This window comes from Strigops habroptila, chromosome 6 (assembly GCF_004027225.2).
Source record: "Strigops habroptila isolate Jane chromosome 6, bStrHab1.2.pri, whole genome shotgun sequence".
NCBI classification, from domain to species: Eukaryota; Metazoa; Chordata; class Aves; order Psittaciformes; family Psittacidae; genus Strigops; species Strigops habroptila.
Genome location: NC_044282.2, coordinates 41,525,264 through 41,540,530, shown reverse-complemented (window position 1 = coordinate 41,540,530; position 15,267 = coordinate 41,525,264). Strand labels below are relative to the sequence as shown.

Genomic DNA, 15,267 nt, shown 5'->3' with positions numbered 1-15,267 from the left:
GGTCATATTTTGTATTTTTATTTTTATATTCTTTATTTTATTTTTATTTCCTCTATCCAATTCAGATTGGCAGTTGTACCAATCAAATGGGCCAGATTGCAATAGTCTCATTTCAACACTCCAGCCCCAAGGTTATTGAATGCTTCAATGTGGAATCACGGATTCTCTGCATGGTCTACATACCAGAGGAGGAGAAACTGAAAGAGCAAAATAAGGCTCTAGACTCGGAAAATGTTCTTGCAAAAACTCCTAATGTGCCTACTATTTGCCTTGGCATGGAAGAAGGAAGGTAATTCTTATTTTTAGTGTATGGTGTGTGAATTATTCATTAGGTTCAGTATTCTATAGCAAAATCATGTGAGATACTTCCAAGAAAATGTTTTCTTTTTAAAAAAGTATGTGTGATGTCCCAGTGATCTCAATTTACCCTTTCTATCTAAATCAAGGGAAGAAATACACTTTACATGATTTTGAAATATACTATATAGTATTTGAAAATAAAATCTGTATCTTTGAAAGGATTAATTCATTAGGCATCATGTCTGAGAAATATGAATACTACTCTTATAATGCTACAACATAATCTTTAGCTTTTGGAAAATTTTCAGGATGACAGACTGTTAATGAGGAACCCCTTAACCTTCTACACTATGATATTGTGCAGGATTTGTCATGCGAATAAATAATATTGCTGTCTACTATTGAACTGTTAACATGAAGCATTTTACTCTGTTTGAACTGGTGACCTTACTGAGTCATCACTTGATTTATAATGAAGAACAAAGCTACATTTTCTAAACTGCTAGGTCAGTAAGCAAACAGTCTTGTTATAACTAGTGAGGGTGGAAGTATGTAACTACATGTGATTTTTGAAGGTGTTGCTAGCCTGCATAAATGAAGGAGAACAAATTCTCCGAGGAATAAGTTTCCAGAAACCCCAACATCTAATTGTACTGATCATCTTTGCTTGTGAAGTGCAATTAATTCCACATTTAACTATTCAATATTCCTAACATACCCATGGTAATAATCTGTAGGAATGGTGGGAATTTTAAGTGTAATTGTTGTCTGGTAAGCTTTTATTCTCTTTTCCCTCTCATAGTAAGGACATTGAACAAAATCTTTATTATGTCTCTTTGTTGAATACATGTTTCTCCAGACAAGATAATATGAAAAGTGTTGTCATATGTCAATGTTAAGTAATTGCAAATTGTCTACATAGACATTTTGGAGGGTCATGATAGTCCTTTCCATAGTCATCTTCCTATGAATGACAGGAGAATTTATTTTTTTTTTCCCCACCAGTATTTTGTTCTAAACCTCTTTTGTGCATATTCTGTTAAGAATTAAATAAAACATCATTTCACAGGTTTATTTTTTCTTGCTTCTTTTTAATAGTATTTCTATTTACAAAAGTTGCCAAGGCTCAAAGAAAATTCGACTCCAGCACTTCTTCACTCCTGAGAAATCAACTGTTATGAGCTTAACATATATGTCTCAATACTTGTTTGCTGGCTTGGTAAATGGAAAGATCTCAGTCTACACAAAAGCAGAAGGTAACATAGTGATATCATTTGATAGCATCCTGAGGAACTCGCATGTCTGTATATTTTGGCAGAAGCAGTTACCCACTATTATGTTTTCCTAAAATTCTCTGTAAAACTGCTGTACTAAGGTTACTACACATTTTAGTACTTCTGAAAAGACTTGTTTTCTCTTTTTGAAGGACAGTAGAAAGTTTGATACTCTTCCCACTTTTACCATATCATACATATGAAAACTGATTTGCGCTCCTTAGCTTAAAGCCTAAGGTCTTCAGTGTTACAAGAGTCCAGAAGTTTGTGATAAGAGACAGTATACTGTATTTTACACAGCACAATGCTAATTCCACTTGACTGCACAATGCTAATTCCACTTGACTACCCAGTATCAGTGTTTATGAAAGACAAAAATTACCTGTTAGTGGAGGTACCTGTATATCTCATTTGAATTGACAACTCCATTTTTACTGTTCCGATAGGAGAAGTCTTTCCTATGTGTGTGGCTCATGCATTTCACAGTAGGAGTCCTTTTTCCATTAACACCACAGTTGTTATTGTTGTTATTTAATATTATTTTGTATCTAGCTAAGTAATTGGCTAAAATAATTTGAGTAAAGGAGAATCCCAGGTAATACTTCTATACCAGAACTGTATTTTCCAGAGCTTGTTTAGGTGCTTGTCTGTGTACTTCCAGTGTTATCTCACTAACTTTCCTGCATTACCAAATACATATATAGTTAGTTCAAAATCAATAAGGCTTTAATCAAAGTTTGAAACATGAGTGTTTAAGTGAGATATTAGCACAGAGACACCTAACCTTGTAAAGTACAGAGCCAGCAGAGATCTGGTGTACCTTATTAGCATAAGCTGCATAACAATGGTGGTCATACTTCTGTAATGAAGTGGGCCCTGTAAACAGCGCAGTTGTATTTGAGTGGCACAACACCAGTTCCTTTTAATTTTTTTCCTTTTTTTTTTTTTTTTACCACTGTATAGTAACTGTTTCTTTGTTTTGGAGGCACAGGAGTGAGGCCTTGGTCCTACACTCATAGCATCATTTTTGGTGTTTCAGTTTCTGTATGTACCTGAGTAGGACAGTAAAGCAAATCTGTCCTCCTGTCTGAAAGGGACTGTTGTATTTAAGCTGTTTGGAGACTGCAATTGCTGTCACTCAACTTCTTGAGAAAAGACCACTTTAAAACCACAAGTGGCGTCCTTGGCATTATAGGTAAGAAAGGATGAATGGGTTGCGTATCTACAGAGGACGTTAAGGATGGGGCAGAGCTGTTAACCAGACGGAGTTACATTATGAGCTGGAGTTTTGTGAAGCTAAATATTCATAAACTGTGACAGGCTCTATTTCAGGATTGCTGAAGCTCTGAGATGGGAAATAGACATTCATGTTTTTCTGACTCATCTTGTAGTCCCTTTCCTTACAGTTTGGTCTGCCTGTCTTATTTCAGTTCTGCATGCCTCATGACAGTTGTGCAAATCAACTGTTCCTATGTTAGCATTGATATTCCTTAGAGGTGGCTGTGGTGGTCATGTGAGACAGTGAGCCCTAGAGGGGTGTTTTTATGAGCACTGACCTATTTTACCAAACAAAGGAGTCCAAGCAGTGAAACAGGAGGAAGGGGGGATGCAGCCTTCAGAGAGCTTTGTGCAATTAATCAGGGTCACCCTCTGTTCTACAGAGGGGTTGCTTTCCAGCCATGCCCTTTGACTTAGTTTTTGGACTATCAGCATAAAGGAAATTAAGGAAAGACTTAGAAGTGAATGTGAAATATGGTCACTGTATCGCAAGGATTCTTTATTTGAAGCCTGAGAAGGATAAATGCTATGGGATGCACAGGTAGAATGGCTGTGCAGCCTGTGTGGGACTCCATGAATGAAAAGGAGTCATCTTTCTTCTAGGATGAAAATCCACCTCACAGTCTCTAATAGAGTTGTGATCTTTGTGTCTTCCTCTCTGGGCAGAAAGTGTAGTGGATCATTGATGCCTTTATGTATGTAGTCAAAGACCCATGGCTTCTGTCATTCGGTTTCAGTACCCAAATAGCTCTAATTCCTCCTGTTTTCAGATCGCTCAATGCATGTGAGTATCCAACTTGTTTGCAAACAGCAAGTGCTCTCTTCTGACTGTCTTCACAAGAGAACTTTGTCAGATCAACAGCCACTAGAATGCTGACTGCAGAAAGTCTTGACTTGAAGTAATTTAAAACAGGAACTGGGAAGTGTGTCTAGTAAACTAAGGAACACATGCTGTGTTAGTGGGAGAGTTGAAGGTGCACAGTGAGATTTCCTCCTTTATGGAGGGTAGTTATACTGAGACACCTCTGTATCTCTGTGTTTTGACTTATGAGTTAAAAAGTACTTAAGCCTGAATATATTTCAATATAAATTAAAAGAAAAGTCATGTGAAAATTTCACAGAAAGACTAGGATGTAGGTCAGCTAATATATTAATCCTAAAAATAGGAACCCTGATAATTATCCTTAATAATCCTTAATTTTATGTGGGCAAGAAGACTAGTTTAAGGAATGGTGAAACAGCTATTGCATTAAATGTTGTTATGTATAGGAATGGTGGTGATGCTGGTTGTAAAGTTTCTGACACCTTGTGTGTTGGGAACTTGTTTACATTGCTGTTAACTCTTGCACAGTTACCAGTCTGAAATATTGTGTATTTAATGTTTGCCTCAGGCTGAATTATTAGGAATATTTCCAGGCAAAACACTTCTAGAAGATGTTAAGGAAAAAGTAATTGTACTGGTTTTGTTTGAAAAAAATAACAAAACCCCATTGTGATGATAGCAGACGGCCCAGCAGATGTGTTTTCCAAGTGATGTAATAGCAAAAAAGGTCAGTGCACGTTTGACTTCCATTCACAAAAGTATCTTAGGAAAGGGAAATCACAATCTTTATAAAATATAGGTGTATTGTTCCTGACATTCTGTAGTCAGTTCCAGCTACTTCCTTTCTTCTATATGCTGATATACATTTCCTTTCCATGAAGTCCTGTAGAGTATGGAGAGGAACAGGAAAAAGAAAATAAAAACTCGGAATGATTGTGGCAAAGATTAAAACGTCAGTAGTTTCAGAAAGAGTTTGGTTAAGATCAGAGAACAGATGCACAAAAAAGACATATTGCTTTGATCGCAATAGCTATCCTTTCAGCACGTTTGGTATAAGCAGCCTGTCATTTGTGTGTAGAGCACCCACAGCGAGTCCTTGCACATTCACCCCTAGAATTAAATTCACAGTGCTTGGCATGCTCAATGATCTTTCCCCTTAGCTCAGCACTGGTGAGGCTACACTTGGGGTGTTGAGTCCAGTTTCTGGGCTCCTCAGTGTAAGAGACATGGATATACTGGAGAGAGTCCAGCACAGGGCCATTCAAATGATGAAGGGACTGGAGCACTCTCCAGTGATGACAGGCTGAGAGAGCTGGGGCTGTTCAGCCTGGAGAAGAGAGAGATCAGAGGAATCTCGTCAGTGTCCGTAAGTATCTGAAGGGAGGGTGGAAAGAGGATGGAGCTAGGGTGTCTTCAGTGGTGTCTAGTGATAGGACCAGGAACAATGGGCACAACCTGAAACACAGGAGGGTCCTTCTGAACATCAGGAAACACTTTTTCACTGCGCAGGTGACCAAACCAGGTGCAGGTTGCCTAGAGAGATTGTGGAATCTCCATCAGAGGATTAATAAAAAGGAAAAGGACCAAAACTGAAAGGAAATTAAGTTATAAGGGGGAAACAGTTACAACAGTGAAGGGGTAGTAGGTCAGTTCATTAGCAAGATACCTCGATCCATTTGGCAAGACAATCGTGTACTTTGGCCAATGCAGAAAAAGAGGAATACGTGGAATGTAAAGCACTGATGTCAAACTTCAGAGCTTGGGTGGATCCATGCGCTGTTCCAGTGTGTCTGAAGAGTGTGGGTCTGGCATGTGATCCGCCACTTAAAGTAGACGTGGTGAGAGCTATTGCTGTGAAAAGTAACGAATGGCCTTAAGCTGTTAGGGAGAGGACTACAGCAGTGATACTGAAAAAGAAATAAATACTCTTTTCTTGATTGTGTAATCACTGTTAGCAGTATCGCCTAATACTTGTTACCAGAAGTATGTTGACATTGCTGTTGGTTTTGTTTGCGTCTCTCATGCTGGAACTTCGAACACCACTCCTCTTTATAATTTTAGGTAGAGCTCTGTCAGCTGTTTAGCATGGAGACTTCTTTGAATATGTAGGAAAAAATAACTATATGCATGTATAGCACAGGAATTCCTAGTTACACCTTGTTTAGAAGAGCAGACCTGAGTGTCTCATCTTATTTCCAAGTGATTAGAAATGTGCTAAACTTTTTACTTCTGTAGCTACCACCTTACTCCTCAACAGTGCTGGTTTATGTGCCATGTGATGGAAAAAATGTTTGTGCTCCACTGCACAAATTAACCAACAACCGCTGTTCCCAGGGCTGTGTTGGCAGCTCTGTTGAAAACACCAATAGCACTGCTAAGCAAGAGAGGAAACTACCAACAAAAAAAGCATGTTTGGTTCAGCTCAATTGAAAGCATAAAAGAAAACTACTACAAACTTTAAAAAGATTTTGATAGATAAACTATATTTTATTAGATTATCAGACTTCAGAGCACCATCAAATATTTAAAATACTAAATATTAATAAAATATTCTAAATAATGATAAACTTTTAGATAAATTTTTGTAAAATAATATTATTTTCCTTCACTGAGTTTTATGGAAGCAAACCACAGATAAATAGCCAACATTCTGTCCTATAAAATGAGCAAATGAACATTGTTTTAAAACTTTTCCTATCTGATTAAATTTAGGCGACTAGAAGGATAATTGATTTTCTAAAATTCATAAAAAATCACAAGACTAATAACAAAATGCATTAATGAAAATAATGTCCTTATTCTTTAAAGTCTTAGAAATATTTTATGAACATAAGATACCCTACTTTGATGTCTGATACAAGCATTGCAAGATACTGTTCAACACTGAGGTATAAACTATGGCACATACCTTTTACAAGTTCTAGCTGTCCAATAGTTATCACAAATGGTGGCATAACACAGATCTGCTAGTTCATTGACGCAATAGTGCTTAAAACCTATGTTCTCATGTTTTAAATATTTATCTAATAACCAAATATCAGAAGCTATGACATCTTATTTCTAGAAGTCATAGAATCATAGGATCATAGAATCATAGAATCGTAAGGGTTGGAAAGGACCTTAAGATCATCTAGTTCCAACCCCCCTGCCATGGGCAGGGACACCTTGCCCTAAACCACGTGGTTCAAGGCTCTGTCCAACCTGGCCTTGGACACCGCCAGGGATGGAGCATCCACAACCTCCCTGGGCAACCCATTCCAGTGCTTCACCACCCTCACTGTAAAGAACTTCTTCCTTATATCTAATCTAAACTTCCCCTGTTCAAGTTTGAACCCATTACCCCTTGTCCTACCACTACAGTCCCTAAGGAAGAGTCCCTCCCCAGCATCCTTGTAGACCCCCTTCAGATACTGGAAGGCTGCTATGAGGTCACCACGCAGCCTCCTCTTCTCCAGGCTGAACAGCCCCAACTCTCTCAGCCTGTCTTCATACGGGAGGTGCTCCAGCCCCCTTATCATCCTCATGGCCCTCCTCTGGGCGCGCTCCAACAGCTCCATGTCCTTTTTATGTTGAGGACACCAGAACTGCACGCAGTACTCCAAGTGAGGTCTCACGAGAGCAGAGTAGAGGGGCAGGATCACCTCCTTCGACCTGCTGGTCACAGTCCCTAGAACTGTTTTTGTATTTGACCCTGTTCTCAGGTTTTGTAGATGCATCTCGTTCCTGCAAATAGCTGTACCCATAATTCATATAGATGCCTATATTCTGTTACATTCATGTTATAGAAACTGCCAGAGATTGTCATGTCCTGTGTACTAGGCGTTTGGTGTATCTCTAGTAAGAGTCTATACCTTCTTTGATGTGGACAGGTTAAGATCTGTCAACTAAAACTTGCAAATAATTTTTATGTGTTATTACTTGTATGAACTTTTCTAACAAAGCAGAAGGAAAACCCGTATCTCTTCTCCCACCGTTTCCTTTGTGTTTCCACCGGTGTCAGGCTTCGATCTTCTCTTTGTTCAGGGTGCAGATTACTGACTTTTTTCCACATACAGACTAGCCTCTAGTTATAGGATATATGTGCTACATATTGCATCTCATTCTATATGCTTAGAAGACTTTATTGTCAATGGCTTTTAAGCATTCTAGAAACAATGATGACCATAAAACCTATGCTTATTTAGAGAACATAAGGCATCAGTTGCACAGAATTTTAAGACAAGCCACACTTCTGTGGTTTCGCCTGTAGGTATTCTCCAGCCAGGTCTCCAGGAGCCACATTATATACATCTCCATTGCTTATTTTCTTTTACTCAATTCCTTCTTTTCAGAAAATACTTTGCTTGGCTCCTTGCACTGGCTTTGTCCAGTTGCATGCCTTGAGATTTTGTTGGCAAAAGTTTTATCTCAGCTACTATTCTTGCTGCTTTTCTTTTTTCTTAAATCAGTAACTAACCGAGGATTTATAATATCAAAGCTGTTCTGTATCTTTTGCAAGTGCTGCACCTAATTTTAAATACATAGATAGTGCCAGTTGTTCAACCTGCTTGCCTAAGTATATCTTGAATCTCTAGGTGTTTACACAAGTAGAATAGAGATAATACTTCTTTTCACTTAGATTTTAGAAGCAATGAACTTTGTATCAGACACATAACATGAAATGGCCAACATCAAACACAAAGTCTGTACAGGCAGGTATTGAATAGGGACTGCTGAGAGCTGAAAAGAGAGGTGGAAGAGTATTATGTTTTCCTAAAACTGTGATTTTTGTAGTCTTGGATCAACTTGTGAACTAGACACAGACTTGCTAAGCAGTTTTGATGATGGGTGATAAAATTCTTGGTCAGCAACATGAAGTTGCGATCTTGCTTTTAGTCAGCAGCTGGGATTAAAGTGTTCACTGAAGTATGTTGGATTACCAGGCTTAATCCCCTGCCTTGCTTGAGAGGATTTGTACTTGTGCTGCCACAAAATAAGAGGAGAGAGATGCACAGTGCTTAATTTCTCCTCCTGGTGCCATTCCACTTTGTATAATTAATTAAGCGTTCACTGAGGCAGGGACCAGAACACAGCTGACCCATCGTTTAAATACTGCCCTAATTACCAGCCTAGAAAATTCCTCCCCACAGCCCCAGCCTTTTTCACCCCCTCATCTGTCTCAGATGCTGTCTGATCTGGAAGACAGCAACATTTGCAGGAAGAAATAAAAAAATATTACAGAATAGCCTTATCGTATGGCTAGGGTATCTTTGGATTTTTCCAGAGCTGATATATCAAGTGGGACTGCAGTTTCTTTGCATGAAGTCATGGTGACATGAAAGACAGATCTCTATCTCGCCTTTTTCCTATGTCCAATCCCACTGAACTCTGAAAGCTAATTCGATTGTTAAGTGCTCTACTAACAGCACCAACAGAAAATGGTTTTGTGTGAACTGAGTTTTGATATGCGTATTTGTTGAATCAAATATTTATAACACTGATAACATTCATAACATTGGTAATATTGAACTCACCTTCTGACCTTGCAGTGTTGTTTTAGAATTTTTATTTTGCAGTTGACATCCACCTGACACTGTTACTAATTTTCCTTTTCACTCAAAACTATTACATATGCTAGATAATACTTTTAAATAAGACTCAATCAAAATTAACAACATGGCGTAATGCTCAGCCATATGAGCAACTGCGTGGAAGTTGAGGGCATGAAGATCCAGATTAAAAAAAAAAATAAATTAGATGCTTGAAATTAAATTTAAATAAAATTTAAGTCTGTGTTGGGATCCTGAAAATCCTTATTCACCTGTCACTTCAGTATCAGCTATATTTTATATATAGATTAATGTATAGCTTGATGGTATTTGAGAGAAAGAGCTGAGTGAGTTCCTTAATGGTTTTTTTTGTTCTGTACATTAATGTAGCGTTCAGTGTGAAAATACAAATTTATCTTTCAGAAGAATCTTTATCCTACAGAAGAGACAGTCAGAATATACTAGAATTATGCTGGGTTTATCCCTAAAAGGGAAACGAGGGTGCTATGTACTGGATGCAGTTACAACTTCTGCAGTCATCCTGACTTTGTTAAGTAATGCTACACACATGCACGCAGCTCTGCTCTCTGAAGGCTTTGCACTGAACTGCCTACAGTGGTTACAGCATTCACAGGGTATAGGCAGCCTCCACTTAAGAATTTGAGGATAATGTGGTTGCTAGCAAATGAAAACTTTTCAGAAGTTTCTTTATTACTAATGGTACATATGAGTCATGAAGAACACAGAGTGACACTGAGATTGCTGGGAGAGTTTCAGGCTAATAACTAGAAACACTCTTCTTACTTGCAAACTAAAATCATGAAAATTATTTTAATGGCGTGAAACTCAATGTGATTTTTACAAAGATACTTTCAGAAGAGAGCCACATCCTGAGAATGACTCAGCAAAGGTTGTATCATACAGATGGCAGAAGCAATGAGAAGTGCTCCAGAGCTGAGGCTTCTCATTATTGTTGTTGCTGTTGTGATTGTGAAGAAGAAAATTTCATACCCCTTTGCCTAAGCAGATAATAAAAGATGCACTTGTTATCAGGGGAGAAAGAAAAAAAACCTTGTACTTAAGTGCTTGTCTAAAGATGTGCTTACCTTGGTCTATCAATCAAAATTTAAGCAGTTACTGAGTTGAAAACGGTATTGATTGATAGAAAACTTTCTGCAGCTTATGCAAGTAGAAGGTTTTAAAGTGAGGAAATAGGGCCTATTTTATCTCAATGTAAAAACAGATACTTCAACATATTTTGATGATATTACTAAAGTATAGTGGATAGAAATGCAGCCTTTGAGACCTTATGCTTACGATAGAAACAAACTAAAAGTATTAAAATTATTATTGACATACTTAGTCTGTCAAGCCGTATGTATAAAAGACACAGCTACAACTATTTCAAGAAGCCCATATTGCTAGCTCCTAAATTTTGGAGAGAAATAACCTGCTAATCCTTGTTCAAAGAGGTGGCAAGTGAGAGTGATGAAAGCGGTAAAAGGTGGTGTGCAGGTTTTATCAGGTCTCTGAATAATTGATTGTGCCACATACACATGCATAATTTAATTTGGGTCTGCCAAATAGAGTCCACAGAAAACACTGTGGGTTATAGTTAGGGGAAAAAAAAGGGCAGGAAAAGTGAAGATGTGGTGCAAAATCAAGTTTTAATTTCTGGTGGTTTGTTTTGGTTTTGGTTTTGCTTTGCTTTGTTTTTGTTTTTTTTCTTTTTGTTTTTTTGTTTGGTGTTTTTTTTTGTGGGTTTTGTTTTTTTTTTTTTAATTCCATCTTAAATGAAGAGTCTAGTAGCAGGAAGTCCATTCCATCCATGTGCTTTTAGAGAGTCCTCTGAGCTCATTAAAATCTACCGTAAAAATCTTACTGACTACTTTTCACATGAAAGATGATTCTGTCCTAGTTAGAAGTTGATCCAACTTGAAATAGGTCAGTTGTGAGCTCCTGAGTGGGGGGAAATTTTATCAGCCATGGCTTTCTAACTGTATTTTCTCTGGAAAGGAAAGCAGTGGTATCAGAACAGCAATGTGGATTTCTTGTTTATTAATTAATCCAGATAAAATTGGTTCAGTAACAAATTCATGAGTGTTTGGCTTTGTTTTTACCCCTTAACGTTGTATTACCCATACATGCTTACCATGGAAGCTAAAATTAAACGTACATAAAGAACAGCGTAGCTTGAAGTGGCAGCTTGCAGAGATTGGAGCAGTAGGTAGGCTTGAGAGACAGTGTTTTCAAAACTGTTTTAAAGCAAAGATTACCATTTTGTTGTGAATAACCTTTCTTCTTTTTTATTGAAGATGGAACTTGGAACACGGAACCTCAGAAGATAGTTAAACTGGGGGTTCTGCCTGTTAGAAGTCTGCTTGTGATGGAGGAGACCATTTGGGCTGCATGTGGTGGGCAAATTTTTATAATCAGCACTGTGACACATTCCATAGAGGTAAACGCTTTTAAAATCATTGTTCATTTACTATGCTACTGAGTATAAGTTGTAAATTTTAAATTTTAAAATCTATTTAAGAAGCTTTAAATTCACAAAGCTTTTAATGAAAGATAGTTTCAGTTCTGTTAAATCTCACTCCCCGCAGTTTGAAATTCTGCCATAGTGTTCTCTGCTGATGGCTCATTAGGCCTAGGTTTGCTTCTGTTTTCCCCCAGGTTTCCAAAAGGTGCTTGGAACTCGTGGAGTATTTGGGGCAAGAGGTTCACTTAAAAATGAGATATGAGGAAAGGCAGGAAAGAAGTGGGTGGCTGTAGGAATTCCTGTTAATTCCAGAAGAAGGTTTAATTAAGAGACTGCATTTATGTAGTTAGATGTTGCTTGTACCTTGTGATGATTTCACAGTACATTTCTTCAGAGTTTTGCTTCTCAGTAGCCTACAAAAATTTGCTTTGTGTAAGGACATTTTCCCGATGAATAATCATTTAAAAAATCAGCTTTTCTGGAAGAAGTGTTAAGGATACAAGCTTATAGTTGTGGCCACATTTTGCAGCAAGTGTTAAGCCCTCATTTCTGTCAAAACTGCAGCCTCCACCGCAAGAATGTCTTAGTGGTCTAATGTTTAGAGTTTATGAAACATTAGGAATTAAGCCTCTCTTCAACCTACAGTACAGTTACGCTGAGTTGCATGATGTTCACAGCCATGAAGTTCTTTCAAACAGGAGTTGTGATGAGCTCACAGCCTCCTCCTTTGTGTGCTTTGTTGCTGCTTTTTTGTTTCATTGATGATCGTGTTTTCTTCTAACAATTGTCTATTTGGTACAATTGATTCTGTGAGTCATTGTCATGGGTTTGCAGGGAAATAGCTAACATCCTAATTCCTCTGTCTTTATCTGTGCTTTCTGAGTGATTTGTTTCATCAAGTAGATGCTCAGAACATGTATTTTCCTACTTTGTTTAAGGCTTGTTTTGTTGATAATGTGAATGGTATGATGGAAGGATTTTTGGAAGAGTGATGTGGATAGGTGCTTGAAACAGACTTTTACTAGCTTTGTTGGGGGGGCAGGGTAGCTGCTGGGACACCTGGTTACTGTCCTACAGACTTGGATGATGAATCTCTGATTCTTACCAAGAAATACATAGTGACAGTAGGAGATTGCAGCCAGATTGTTCCTGTGTGAGGTAGTTACATACAGTCAGATCTGTGTAAATAAGTTTGGCAATTCTGGCCGAAGTCTATCACAAAACTCTTCTAGATTAGGTGGGAAGGCTGCAGTTTGGGCTGTGCTGTGCTGTTTTGGCACCGGATTTCTTTTTTTCTCTCTCTTTTTTTTTTTTTTTTTTTTTTTTTTTTAAGACTGGCTGAGGGTCATCTTTTTTTATTCCATAGCAGATTTGGAATCCTATATATTAGGTTTGGATGTTACTCACTTTTCCTGCTTTTTATCTCCTCTGATATGGATAAGGCTCTCAATTCACTTGTTTTAATGATATGTTACTGTACGAGAATGTTTTAGGAAATGTCTTTTATTGGCACAATGCCCCAAACTGGCACAATGCCTCAATCTCTTTGGCAAGGGACATAGGAGAAACACATCAATTGCTGTTATATCTTCACTCTTCCTGTGAAGAACAAATTAGTCCTTAGTCTTGACCCTAGATCTGATAGTTGTGTTGCTGTTTGGTACTGAGCTTGATCCAGTAGTGGTCTCTATGCCTGTAGACCCTTATGCTCTGCAAAGACAGTATGAGTTTGTTTAAAAACAACAGAAAATGCCAGAGTATTCAACAGAATAAAGTCACCAATTGAATGGCATTCCATCCTGGTTTGTTTTGTCTTGGTTTTAAAAGTTGGCTAACTATACATGAGTTACTCTGAAATGTTCAGTTGAATAAACAAAACAAATGGAAACCCTGATAACATAAGCGTATGTTGCCTGAGTACTGTAACTTCTTTAAAGTAGTAGAAGTCATTTGTTTTACCTTGTGGACAGTGGTACCATTATGCATCTCTCGTGAAGCTTGAGAAATCGTGGTTTAGTTCTTGGCGCAGCTGTTTGGTGCAATCAGGCACCCCCTCAAAAGAAATACTCCAGCTATTCCCGGCACTGCTGAAACAATAGTGAGCTGTGTGGGGCTGTGCTGCTGGGCAGGCAGGCTGTGGCATCCAGAACATCATCTGCAGCTCCTCTGTTGCTATAGAGTTTGAATGAGACAGCCTGAGGGGGGAAAAAGCTGGGCTCTGACTAGAGAGGAATGTAGGTATGAAAACTAGAGAGAAAGGAAAAATGAAGTTAATTTTTTTTATTTATTTTTTTTTTTATTTTTGACGGAATAAGACATTTTTGTCCCTTTGTATCTGTGTTTCTTGTTATGAGAAGAAAACAAATGAAGAAAAAGGCCAGATATTGGTTTTCAGATTGACATGTAACTGAAACATGTCAAAGTTATCGTTCATACAAAAACTTGTGCTTTTGTAAAAGAACATACAGGTTTGGGGTATGTTCCTGCTCATTATTGGAAGACCCTACGAATGAGAGGAATAGTTCTTTTTACATGCTTCTTGTGGTGTTGACAGTTTTACTTTAAATGTGTCTTCATGTTTCAGCAGACAGCTGTACAATGGCAGGACAGACTAAGTGGGAGTATAATGAGTTGGCTGATAAATTGGAATGTGACAAAAATGCATGTACAAGTTGTTTACAGTGGCACCAACAGAATTGTCAGATGTGGTCAGAGCGCTCCAGAGAAAATTCATTTCTTAGGATCTGCCTCATTTTTCTTCTAATTTCAAACAGTGCAAGTTGCTGGTCAGGTTCACTTCAGTGGCCTTGGATCTGTCCCTGAGAAGTTTTCAAAAGTCAGTTGGTCATCACTGTAGGGATTTACAAGTCTGTAAACAGAAGTTACTCTTTTAAAAGCTTTTTTGCAATGCAGAAGGATTTTGCATGATGAGAATATCAGGAAGTTTAGTCAAAAGAGCTGTTACCGGCTTTGAAAGATGTTGTTCACGGGTGAGTTCTGTTGAATAAATTGTATGATTTTCAAATTGTATATATCATTTGGTAAAGAATGAGGAAAACAGTGAATATAAATGTGCCTGCCAGATGTGTTTACCTTGCATTCTTCAGTGGTGTTATTCAGAGAGTCAAAAAGTAATATAGTAACACTCAAAATTTGAACTACTGCCTAATAGCTGAAGAGAAACTTTTCTGTTCGTTTACTAAAACCTGAACATACGCAGAATAGTGTTAAGAGATGAAAAGAAAAAAAAAATCCCCTTATTTTTAAACAGCCGCTTTCTCAGTGGAAAGTACTAATTTATGGAGTAATAAAGCATGAAAAGAATATTAAGTGCCTACTGAGTATAATATCAAAAATTACACTTTGTGAAGGTTTAAACTTCTCTTATTTTTCTCTGATCTTATCCTGATTGCTGAATTTAAATGGAGAATTTGAATGGTGTATCTATAACCCTAATATACTCAAAACATAGCTGTCTTAGGCTGAGAGCTTATCCTGAGCAACATGTAATTTAGATTTTAATGCAGAATGACCAAATGTAAATCTTAATTGCAATGTATAGAAAATTTAGGTGTACTTTAT

General features: G+C 37.7%; 1 protein-coding gene across 5 annotated transcripts in view; it reads left to right on the top strand.

Moving 5' to 3' along the window:
* ARHGEF10 (Rho guanine nucleotide exchange factor 10) overlaps window positions 1-15,267 on the top strand; it is a 115,011-nt gene that overhangs the window by 86,235 nt on the left and 13,509 nt on the right. For all 5 annotated transcript variants that reach the window (XM_030489806.1, XM_030489810.1, XM_030489807.1 and 2 more), the window contains 3 exons: window positions 66-289; window positions 1,399-1,556; window positions 11,519-11,661. In XM_030489806.1, the coding sequence (XP_030345666.1) occupies window positions 66-289; window positions 1,399-1,556; window positions 11,519-11,661 (525 nt within the window). The remainder of the gene's footprint in view (window positions 1-65; window positions 290-1,398; window positions 1,557-11,518; window positions 11,662-15,267) is intronic.